Source organism: Sciurus carolinensis, chromosome 2 (assembly GCF_902686445.1).
Source record: "Sciurus carolinensis chromosome 2, mSciCar1.2, whole genome shotgun sequence".
In the NCBI taxonomy this organism is placed as follows: domain Eukaryota; kingdom Metazoa; phylum Chordata; class Mammalia; order Rodentia; family Sciuridae; genus Sciurus; species Sciurus carolinensis.
The window spans coordinates 125,918,911-125,931,319 of NC_062214.1; the positions used below are offsets into that span (position 1 = coordinate 125,918,911).

The 12,409-nt window shown below is 36.4% G+C and overlaps 1 protein-coding gene across 5 annotated transcripts in view; it reads left to right on the forward strand.

Moving 5' to 3' along the window:
• The window catches only part of Rnf212b (ring finger protein 212B), a 30,806-nt gene that overhangs the window by 10,027 nt on the left and 8,370 nt on the right, over positions 1–12,409 (forward strand). For 4 of the 5 annotated variants that reach the window (XM_047541506.1, XM_047541509.1, XM_047541507.1 and 1 more), the window contains exons 5-11: positions 8,472–8,587; positions 9,157–9,217; positions 9,990–10,018; positions 11,306–11,352; positions 11,573–11,615; positions 11,766–11,826; positions 12,199–12,247. In XM_047541506.1, the coding sequence (XP_047397462.1) occupies positions 8,472–8,587; positions 9,157–9,217; positions 9,990–10,018; positions 11,306–11,352; positions 11,573–11,615; positions 11,766–11,826; positions 12,199–12,247 (406 nt within the window). The remainder of the gene's footprint in view (positions 1–8,471; positions 8,588–9,156; positions 9,218–9,989; positions 10,019–11,305; positions 11,353–11,572; positions 11,616–11,765; positions 11,827–12,198; positions 12,248–12,409) is intronic. The other variant, XM_047541511.1, reaches the window with a different exon arrangement.

The following is a 12,409-nucleotide window of genomic DNA, read 5'->3' on the forward strand; positions in this document are numbered from 1 at the left end:
GAAAAAGAGGAATCAAGGAATATACCTTGGGGTTTTGTATGGAGCTGAGTGGAATGAGTGCATCTTTTACCAAACTGAAAAGACTACTTTGAGGGGAAAAAAATTATACATAACAGGTTTTAGATACTCGTTAGAAATCCAGGTGGAGAAGATAGGAATCTGAGGTAGGAGGATCACAAGTTGGAGGCCAACCTCAGCAGCTCGGCTAGATCCTAAGCATGTTAGTGAAACCCTGTCTCAAAAAATAAAAAGGGCTGGAGATGTAGCTCAGTGATAAAGCACTCCTGGTTCAATCCCCAGCACCCAGAAGAAGAAAAAAATAGTATTTAAAGCTGGCAGGAATGGGCTGGGAGTATAACTCAGTTATAGAGCTTGTGTAAGGAAGGCCCAGGGTTCAATCCCCAGGACCAAAAATTAATAATTAATTAATTAAAGCCTTGGGAGTAGGTGAGATAATTTAGAAGAACAGAAGTTCCTTCAATATCTAGCAACTGGGGCTGGGGAGATAGCTCAGTTGGTAGATTGCTTGCCTTGCAAGCACAAAGCCCTGGGTTTGATCCCCAGCACCGCAAAAAAAAAAAAAAAAAAAAAATCTAGCAACTGGTTGGAGGAGAAATTAGCAAGAAGCTATAATCAGAAAGGTAAAAAGAAAGTGGTATCCCAGAAATCAAACCAAGGAAAGATGATTTTTAAGAAGGAAGAAATAATCAGTTGGGTTGAGTACTATTGAGATATCAAGAAAGATGAGGACAAAGCAAGGCTAACTGGTTTTGGCAATGCAAGGATAATCATTGGTGTTCTGTCAACAGAGCACATTGAAAAAAGTCTTGAGAAAGAACACTGTTTTGGAGTGCATTGATGGGTGTTTGTCTACATTGAGTCTCTTTATTTACCTCCTAAACCTCACCACAGCCCTCTGCAGTTTGGCTTCTGTCTGACTGAATCTCTTGCTAAGAGTACCAATAGCATCATCATTATCAAATACAGTAGATTATACTTTTTGTTCTTATATTTGATGCCTAGTAGCATTTGAAGTCCATTCTCTTCACCTTGAAACATTCTTTGCTACTATAACCAACTTATCCTGTTTCCTTTTTGGATTCCTTTTCCTCTGTCCATCTCTTAGTTATATTTCTTCAAGAGTTCTGTCCTAGTTACTTGCCTTACTTTTTTATCCCCTCCGTGGATAATCTCATCCACTCCCATGATTCAGTTACCATTAGCTTTTGGATGACTTTCAGCTATCTCCAGTAAAGATTTCAGCTTAACTATGACCTCAGAGGAACCTTCCCTGACCATTATATCTAAATTAGGTCTCCCTATTATTCTCTATCAGAAAATTTTTGTTGCCATAATAATAGTTAAATAATATGTACTTTTGTTGTTGTTAATTATAAGATTTATAGACTGCAAACTTCATAGAGTCCAGGACCAATTTTGTTTTGTTCATTGTTGTATCTCTGACAATATTCAAGGTTTTGGTACATAGGTGGCACTCAGTAAATCTTTGCTGAATAAGTGAACTCTCTTTGGTGTGTGTGTGTGTCTGTGAGTGAGTGAGAGATACTGTGAATTGAACATCAGGCCACCGAGTTTGAACCAGTGGATTAAACAACTGAGTCACCTCTCCAGCCCTTTTTAGTTTTTATTTTCAGACAGAGTCTCTAAGTTGCTGAGGCTGGTCTTGAACTTGGAATCTTTCTGCCCCATCCTCCCAAGTTGCTGGAATTATAGGCGTACACCACTGCACCCAGCTGAATTGTTACTCTTAAACTTCAGAGCCATATATTCATTTGCTGATTTGAGGTCTCCACTAACTCGACATTTCTTAATCTAAACTTGTCATTCTTCCACCTTTTCTCACAAATCCCCCATACAGGAAAATAGGATACTCTTCCTCTATCATGGTGAATGATAGTTACCATCTACGTTAATGACTAAACCAAAATCCTAGGAGTCACTCTTGCTTTCCTTTTTTCTTCACATATCCAGTCTATTACTAAATCATGTTAGTTCTGTCTCTCTAAAATATCTGGACTGTATCCAGTTTACCTCCAACTTCTAGTTAATGCTACCAAAATTTACCATCTAGATTACTATAGTGGCTTCTTGACAGATCGTTTGGCCTCTGTTCCTTCCCTTTTCCTGTCATTTATCAATACTGAAGCCAGAAGAATTGTTATATGTATGGTCATTTTCTTTTCTTCCTTCCTTCCTTTCTTTCTTGCAGTGCTAGGGATTGAACTCTGGGCCTTGACTATGCTAGGCAAGTGCTCTACCTCTAAGTTATACCCCTAGCCCTATTTTCCTATTTAAAGCATTCAATACAACCTTGCCATGAGAATCAAATCCAACCCTCTCAACAAGCCCTATAAAGCCAGAGCTGATTATCTTGTTAAGTCTCATGTTTTGTTTTTTATGGGAGCAGGGGGACCAAGGATTGAACTCAGGGGCACTCGACCACTGAACAACATCCCCAGCCCTTTTTTGTATTTTATTTGGAGATGGGGTCTTACTGAGTTGCATAGGGCCTTGCTAAGTTGCTGAGGATGGCTTTGAACTTGAGATCCTCCTGCCTCAGCCTCCTGAGCTGCTGGGATTATAGGCATGCACCACCACACCCAGCTGTGGCCATATTATTCTTATTTATCTTATATATCAACTCCTAATGGAGTATGAGGAAGCAGAGGAGGATTTTAATGAATACTCTTTGAAAGAATGAATAAACAGTCTTATCTATTGAGGTGTTCCTTTAATGCATATGAAATATGCTAAAGGGTAATGGAAAAATTCATGGAGGAGGAATCTCAAGATCAAATCTGCCTGCTGACTTGTAATTTCATTTCTTTGACCCAGTCATATTCCCTCACTTGTATTATAAAATAAGAATATCCTTCCTTCCTTCCTTCCTTCCTTCCTTCCTTCCTTCCTTCCTTCCTTCTGCTAGGGATTGAACCCAGGGCCTCATGCATGCTAGGCAAGCTCTATCACTGAACTACATTGCTGTTCTCATCCTACTTCTGGTAGTTACCTGATGAGATGAAAGCATTCTAAAAACTATAAAGTACTTTGTTTCAAAAATAATGTGGAGGGGCTGGGGTTGTGGCTCAGTGGTAGAGCATATAAGTAAATGAATAACCACATATAAATAAAAGAATAAAATAAAGGTCTATCAACATCTAAAAAATTGTTTTTAAATGATGTGGGGCTGGGGTTGTTGCTCAGTGGTAGAGCACTTGCCTAGCATGTGTGAGGCACTGGGTTCAATCTTCAGCACCACATAAAAATAAATAAATAAAATAAAGATATTGTGTCAATCTCCAACTAAAAAATAAAAATAAAAAAATAATGTGGAAAATTCATAGAAGGTTTTATAAGATCACAAGGCACAGGACAATAAAGACCATATAAGTTAAAAGAAATGTTTATTTTAAAGTTAATTTCAAAGGGGATTATAAAATACACCTAATTTTAAAATAACAACTTTACTTAGATTTTTTTACTTGCCCTTTTAAAGTATGCAATTTGGTGGTTTTCAATAAATTCATAGAATTATGCAATCACTACTGCATGATTTTTAGAAACATTTTCATCACCCCAAAAGAAACACTATACTCATTAACAGGCACTTCCCAAATCCTTCCCATCCTCTGCAGTCCCAGACAATTTTCTTTCTGTCCCTGTAGATTTGCCTATTCAGGACATTTCATAAATGTGGAAGTATATGGGCTGGGGATAAGGCTCAGAGGTAGAGTGGGAAGGGCCTGGGTTTGATCCCCAGTACTTAAAAAAAAAAATCTTATCATGTGTGTTCTTGTGGTTGACTGCATTCACCAAGCACGTTATTCATCTGTGTCACAGCATGTATTAGAGCCTCATTAATATTTCATTCCTGGAGTTGTGACTCAGTGGTAGAGTGCTTGTCTGGCATGTGTGAGGCCCTGGGTTCAATACTCAGCACCACATATAAATAAGTAAAATAAAAGATCCATTGACAACTAAAAAATATTTTTAAAATATTTCATTCCTTCTTATGGCCAAATAATATTCCATTATATAGGTAGATTTGCATATTATTTGTCCATCAGTGGATTGACATTTGGGTAGTTTCTGCGTTTTACTATGAATAACGTTTCTATGAAACATGGATATGATAGCTTTTGCATGGGCATATATTTTCTTTTGTTTTCCCTCTCTCTTTTTGTACTAGGGATTGAACCCAGGAACCCTTTATCTCTGAGCCTCATCCCAAGTCCTTCTTTATTTTTTATTTTGAGACAGGGTCTTGCAAAGTTGCTGAGAATTGCTAAGTTGCCGAGGCTGGTTTTAACTCATGATCCTCCTGCTTCAGGCTCCCAATTTGCTGGGATTATAGGTGTGCACAACCATACTTGGCATATTTTCATTTCTTTTGAGTGTATTCTTAGTGAAATCACTGGGTCAAATGATAACTGTATGTTTAACTTTGTGTGTGTGTGTTTCTGTGTGATGCTGGGGATCGAACCCAGTGTCTCACTCATGCTAGGCAAGCATACTATCATTGAGCTATATCCCTACCCCTTTCTTCTGGTTTCTTTTTTGAGATGAGGTCTGACTGTGTTGCCCAGGCTGTCTTGAATTCCCTGGTTCAAGTGATCCTCCTATCTTAGCCTCTGAAGTAGTTGGGACTACAGACATGTACCACTGTACTCAGCTTATGTTTAATTTTTTTTTTCGTAATTTAATATGTGTTTTATTGATAAGATTTAAAAATTCATAAATCAATGGAATAAACAAAAAGTACAATTTTTTATAGATCATTGAACAGTTTTAAAGTTAAATTATTTTGTATCACACTAAAAATATTCATGTAAATCTGATGTAACAATAGTCGAATAGGCACTGATAGCTATAGCATGGAAAGACAGTTAGCAGCTATTAAATCTTTTATTCTGTGAGCATAGTACACATATTACTAAGTTTCTGAAGATAGCAACTGAATCTAAGTCACTAAAAACACATCTTTGACTTAGAAAATTTAAACATATCAAGGATATATTTTTCTTTATTAATTGGAACTATTCTAATAGTTTCACTTATGGAGTTGACATACTGATCATAGCACATAAGAATTCCTAAAAGGATCTATAGCTCAGCTTTTACCTTATTAATGATTTCAGTATCAGAACCTACATTTTTATTTTAGATTGTGGTACAAATTAATAATGGATTTAGATTTCCCCCATCAATGTTTCATGAAATTATCATCAGACTTTTCATTAATTCTGATGAATTTTTTAATGATAATAGAAATGTTTAAAGAACAGATGGGTATGGTTTAAATAATGAAATATGTACAGTTGACAATACAGGTGAAAACAAGATTCTTTTACCATGTTAGCCATTCTTCCTCATTACTAACATTTATTTGTTTTTATTTGTTATTTTTAGATATACATGACAGTATAGTATATTTTGACATATTATACATACATGGAGTTTAACTTATTCTAATTAGGATCCCATTCTTGTGGTTGTACATGATGTGGAGTATTACTAACATTTAATATGGTTGACTTTTTATCAAAGAATAACAAATCTATTCACAGAAATAGATGAAATCCTTCCCATCTTTCAGGCCAGAACTAACCATCTCTGAATATATCTTGTCCCCTAAGTGAGACAGACCTTTTTCATTTTGAAATTTTGAGCTGTAATTGAATTTTTTTCAGGTGGAACATTCTAAATGTTTAATACTTTTAGAATCTCTTGCTCAAGTACAGAGATCTTTGTGCTATTGCATTTAACTTTATTATTTTTTGCATTTTTTTATTGTAAACAAATGGGATACATGTTGTTTCTCTGTTTGTACATGGAGTAAAGGCGTACCATTTGTGTAATCATAAATTTACATAGGGTAATGTTGTTTGATTCATTGTTATTTCCCCCCACACACTTCCCACCCCTCTTTTCCCTCTATACAGTCCTTCCTTCCTCCATTCTTGCCCCGCTCCCTAACCCTAACTCTAACCCTAACACTAACCCCTCCTACCCCCCATTATGTGTCATCATCCACTTATCAGCGAGATCATTCGTCCTTTGGATTTTTGAGATTGGCTTATCTCACTTAGCATGATATTCTCTAATTTCATCCATTTGCCTGCAAATGCCATAATTTTATCATTCTTTATGGCTGAGTAATATTCCATTGTATATACATACCACAGTTTCTTTATCCATTCATCAATTGAAGAACATCTAGGTTGGTTCCACAATCTGGCTATTGTGAATTGAGCAGCTATGAACATTGATGTGACTGTATCTCTGTAGTATGCTGATTTTAAGTCCTTTGGGTATAGGTGGGATAGCTGGGTCAAATGGTGGGTCCATTCCAAGTTTTCTAAGGAATCTCCACACTGCTTTCCAGAGTGGCTGCACTAATTTGCAGCCCCACCAGCAATGTATGAGTGTACCTTTCTCCCCACATCCTCGCCAACACCTGTTGTTGCTTGTATTTTTGATAATCACCATTCTAATTGGGGTGAGATGGAATCTTAGGGTGGTTTTGATTTGCATGTGTTTAACTTTTTGAGGAGCTGCCAGACCATTCTTTTAAGCGGCTATACCATTATGTAATTTTATTAGCCATTTTAGGCTCTTTGTGCCACTCAATACCTTTTAATGGGTAATTTATAAACAGCAGAAATGTATCATTCACCGTCTTGGAGGTTGGTCAGTCCAAGATAAAGGCATCAGCAGATTCAGTGTATTATGAGGGCTCACTACTTGCTACTAAGATGGCACCTTCTTGCTGTACCCTCACGTAGCAGAAGGGGCAGAAAGGATCCCTCAACCCTCTTTTATAAGGTACTAATCCCTTTCAGGAGGGCTCTGCTATGTGAACTAATCAGATGACAAAGACCCCACCTTGTAATATTATTATATCAGGGGTTAGGTTTTAACGTGTGAATGTTGAGGAACACAAACATTCACACAGCAGCAGGCTAGTAAATATTTTAGGCTTTGTAAGCCATGCAATCTCTGTCACAGTTCAAAACAGTCAGCATGGTCAGTATTTTGCTGACCCAGATCTACTTTATGAGGTTTTTTTGTTTGATTGTTTGTGGTATTGGGAATTGAACCCAAGGGTGCTCTATTGCTGAGCTACATACCCAGCCCCTTTTATTTTTTATTTTGAGACAAGGTCTGGCTAAGTTGCCAAGGCTGGCCTTGAAATTGCGATCCTCCTGCCTCAGCCTGCCAAGTTGCTGCAATTCCAGGTGTGTGCTACCATACCCAACTTTATGGGTTTTTTTAAAGACTTTTGAAATCATGTGTTTTTTTCCTAACATACATAAATAATTACGGTATATTCTGCTGAAATAAAATCTGTTCACTAATTGAACAGAACTTCTCCATTTCCTAATTGAATTAGAAATTTGAACCAGGTGTGGTGGCATATGCTTGTATTTCCAGCAACTCAGAAGGCTGAGAGGCAGGAGGATCACAAATTCAAGGCCAGCCTCAGCAACTTCTCAAGACCCTGTCTCAAAATAAAAAATAAAAAGGGCTGTGGATGTGGCATGTGGCTCAGTGGTTGAGCTCCCCTGGGTTAAATTCCCAGTACAAAAAAATAAATAAATGAAAATAAAGTAGTCCACAGTAAGTTTTCATCTATCTATAAGTCTAAAGGAAAGATGTTAGAGATTATATAAATATAATTCTGTAGAAAGTAGCAAGATCAAATTGCAATTTAATGAATAAAAAAAGTTTATGAGATGAGTACTAAGATCTAGGGAAGGACCCTTGACAAAAAGTTTATAGTCTGAGCAGGGAGGAAGCAGATGAGACATAAATACTGCTGTGTACTGAAAAGTAGAGCCTGACAAAGCCAAAACACATTCTAAATATTAACTTTTGATCTGATTCAGCAATCTCACTATGGGTACATCAGTATAGCAAATGCTAAAGTGACACAAAAAATAAAATTATGAGTCCATGCCCAGAAATAAAATTTAGGCCTGTGCCTCTTCACCCTTTACTACAGCAGCATAAATAGCCAGCAGCTGACTCAATGTAAATGTCTCAGGGAATGTACATTGATTACCAGTGTTCTGTAATAGTTAAGAATGTGGAAGATTAATCCAAGCTCATTGTAGGCAAAGTAGAACCAGTTCTGAACTTGAAAAACAGTTTTTTAAAAAAATATTTTTAAAGGGCCACTCTGCTGTGTCAGAATATTCTTATTCTAAGAAAGCCATTGTCCTGGAAATAAAAACCTTTAACTTTCTCTGAACTCTGTAGTTTGGAGTTCAGAGAACTGAACTCTGTAGTTTGGAGGAGTCATGAATTAAACCAGATGTTCCAGAAAAAAAAAAAAAAAAAAAAAAGATTAGTAATGAAGTATGAATTGATGGATTTCCCTTTCTTGCCAGAAGTGATGGTAAGAAAGTTATGGAAGTGTATATCAAAGACCTGTTTTTCTCTAATAGGTATGGAGTTTCCAGAAGAAGCAAACAGATCTCCTCATTGCCTTTTATAAGCATAGAATTACAAAATTAGAAGCAGCCATGCAGGAGGCACAGCAAACAGTGGCTAGCCAGGACAAGTAAGTGACAAGTCAGATCTCCAGATAGCCTTTTTTAATTCCCTTTCAGAAAAATGTAGTACTTATTTTCTTGTTGCAAAGACTGAAAATTGCCCAATGTATTTTTAAGTTTGTTTTGGGAAAATCAGGTGCATAATTTTTTAAAATATTTTTTTAGTTGTTGATGGACCTTTTTATTTTATTCATTTCTTTATACACAGTACTGAGAATTGAACTCAGTGCCTCACACATGCAATGCAAGCACTCTACCACTGAGCCACCATCCTCAGCCCCAGGTACTGAATTTTTGATTGAATATGTGGAGAGGAAATGGAATTCTGTGCTAACTCCCCTGAAATCACATCAAGTGACTGCTTATTTTTGTCCACTTGATTATTCTAACCATCAAAGCTTTGCCATTGGTTCCCTGAATCACCAGATCCCTGACAGAAATACTTTAGATTTTCAAGCATCTCTTAATAAGCATTAACTAGATGATGTTAATGATGTTGTTGATGATGTTAATGGTGATGATATTAAGACTTTTTATCCAACTGATCTGGAGCTGATTATTTCCATTATTCACCTAGAGAGTTGTCAACTTTAAGAAAGGAGAATGGAGAACTGAAGAAATTTCTAGCCATAGTAAAGGTGAATAAAATACATTTTCTTTTCAATTATTTCTCTCCTCCTTTTCCATCCATCTAGCTGGTTGTATAAAATAGGGCTTCCTACGCTTTTTCATATGATGACACACATAGAAACTGATGTTTTTGTATGTAATAAAGGAACAAGGCTACAGAATACCTTGGAGGAATGTAAGTATTAACATTTAGTACCACTTGTAACCCATTGAAGATCAGTGAGTTGTGACATACCAATTAGGAAGCTCTCTTATAAATAAGAGAGACATCTGTTGCAGCTTAGATTGTCACTTCAAGAATCCCAAGAAAAAGAATTTTAAAAAATTTAAAAAAAAATGTGATGGCTAAAGATTAAAAAAAAAAAGAAGAAGAAGAAGAAGCCCAAGACACCTCAGGACTCTTCTTCTCCCAAACACTCCCTAGACATTTCTTTTTTCCTAAGACTATTCTGTGTGTTTATATAATTTTCTTATTGATCTCATTCCTATAACTGATCTAGTTATGTTCCTTTCAATCCCTACAGTCTCTCCATGTTTCCCTACATATATTGGTCTATAGGATTCCCAATGTGCTCTTATGAAGAAAGCTAACATTATATTTCCTCAAAGCTAATAATTTCCTAAGGAAACATTGCTCCTTTTTTTTTCTCCAACTAGTAGGAAACCTGAGCAGCCATAACTTAGAGACATTGCATCTGAGTTATCTGACAAGTAAGACTGAGATCCACTGATTAGGACCTTTGATCTTCAGCTTCCTTTCTCCCATTTTTTCACCCACAGGAATCTCCAAGTCGGTACCAAGGAAGCAGGTTAGTTTATGAGCAACCATACTAGCCCCCTGTCTTGAAAACTTCCGTTCTTTTTTTCTTTTTTTTGGAGGTGCTGGGGATCAAACCCAGGGCCTCATGCTTCCAAGGCAAGCACTCTATCGACTGAGCTATCTCCCCAGCCCTCTTATTTCTAAAAAAATATTTTAATTGACATAGAATAATTTATGAGGTACAGTGTGATAATTTAATATAATTATACAATGTATAATGATAAAAGCAAGGTAATTAAATTCCCTTTCCTTAAATGTTTATCATTCCTTGTGTTAGGAAGCTTTTTGAGCTTGACCCCTGGCTGTGTGGGCTTCAATAAAATTATTGATGAATTTCTCTCTTACTTCTCTGAGAAAGAATTACTAAAAAGTGCTGAAGTTAATTTTTTTTAGTTAAAATGAAATTTTGATTGTAGTATTCACCCTTAACTATCATCTTATGAAACACTACTCATCCTTCAAAATTCAACTCACATAATTTCCTCTGCAAAGACTATTAAGTGGAGTTAGATGATGTGTTCATTCATTCAGTAAATATTCATTCACTGCCTACTATTTATCAAGTACTATATTAGGTGGGTGTACAGCACCAGTCCTTTCTAGGTGGTGATATGTGTGTCCTACCAAGTGTTAAATATTTTGAATTGGTGAATGAAAAATATATGACACCCTGCACTCACATAAGTTGCTGCCTAGTGTTTTTTCATACTCTGTACTTTTGATACACCTGTTATAATAAATGTTACTTTTATTATTATTTTTCTGATCCTGAGAATCAAACTGTCTCGTGCATGCTAGGCAGGTGTTCTAATACTGAGTTATATCCCTAGCCCCTGATTTTTTAACAAAATAATCTCTCAAAGAGAGGAACCTTATTCGAGTTATTTTTGTAATTTTGGAATCTATAATCTATATAGACACACACACACAAAATGCTTGTTGGATAGATGGGTTAGAGGATGGAAGGATGTGTGAATAGACGGACAGATGTAAGGTTGAGAGTATTTGATAAAGCACTGTGGAAAGGAAGAAAGGAAGTACTTCAAAACTTCTGTGTAGGGGAGTGGAAAAATTCTCAGTGAGTTAGAGAGGAAAGGCATCTCATGGAAGCTTTGCTTACATATTTTGGGGCGATAACCGTAATACATAAGATAAACACAATCTATTCAGAGAGGAAGCTACTGTTTCTATAAACAGTGATGAGATTGATCCTCTAAAGTGACATTTCTGCTTAGTAAGATTAGAGGTATCTTGTTTCTTTTTGTTTTGCTTGCAGGCTGACCACACCTCGACCAGTGGGCATTACTTCCCCATCGCAGTCAGGTAGATAATATTTTTTTGAGCAAATATCTGTGTGAAATGAATAAATATCTTTTCTAATATGAAAAATGGTTTTCTCTTAGAGCACATAATGTGATTTTCCTAATATTATGTATGTTAAGAAAAACATAATATAACCAGGTAACCACTCAACAGATCATCTAGGCAAGGCAGCATGCACCATTGATGACAGCTTTTCATCCTGCACATTATTCTCTTTCAGCTACTCCACGACTCAGTTTCCAGCATAGCAGCCAAGTGGTCAGGTGAGTACAAGACCTTTACTGCAACATTAAAAACTATTGGCAAAAGTTGGGAGATGAAATAAATACCTAGATGTGACTCAGATTGGGACTTAAGAGACTTTGGGTCTATGTCAAGTTTAATACCAAATTTTTTTGTCTCATCTTATTTAGTCGGTCCTCCTCTGTGGAGTCTATCCCTTATAGAGTGGCCAGCTTTGGTAGTATGGGCCAAGTAAGTAATATTCACCTTCTCTTTCAAGATTGAGGTTTGTAAAGCTTAATGAAAGCAACAATTTAAGTCAAGAATCTGAAATTTATATGGCTTTGGCAGAAATTATTTGGTGCCATGCAGACCCTTTTTGTTTATTTGGCAATGGAGACCTGATATTAGAAGCTGACACAGAATCAATAGGGATAGAAATAGTGTAAGTGTTTAAGGAATAAATTAGCAGTGTCTGTCATGTTAATTTTGGAAGTAGTGAAGTATAATCTTTCTTGGACTGACAGAACAATATATGCTTGAATGTATAGATATAGAGAAATAGGAAATAGGGGAGCTAGAGAACCAGGATATATTTATTAATGTTTATTATTTGTCCACCAGGGAAGCAGAGGACTGCAGGGAAGGAGCACTCCCAGAGACTCTTATACTGGTGAGATGGGGTGTCAGAAGTCAACATATTGTGTGTAGAAATCAACAGATTTCTGGTTTTCTGTGCAAAGTGTCATCTGACTGTTTTTTCCCCCACAGTGATTCCAGGTCTCCAGACATATAATAGGTTTCAAAATAATGATATTTTTGTTCTCAAACTAAT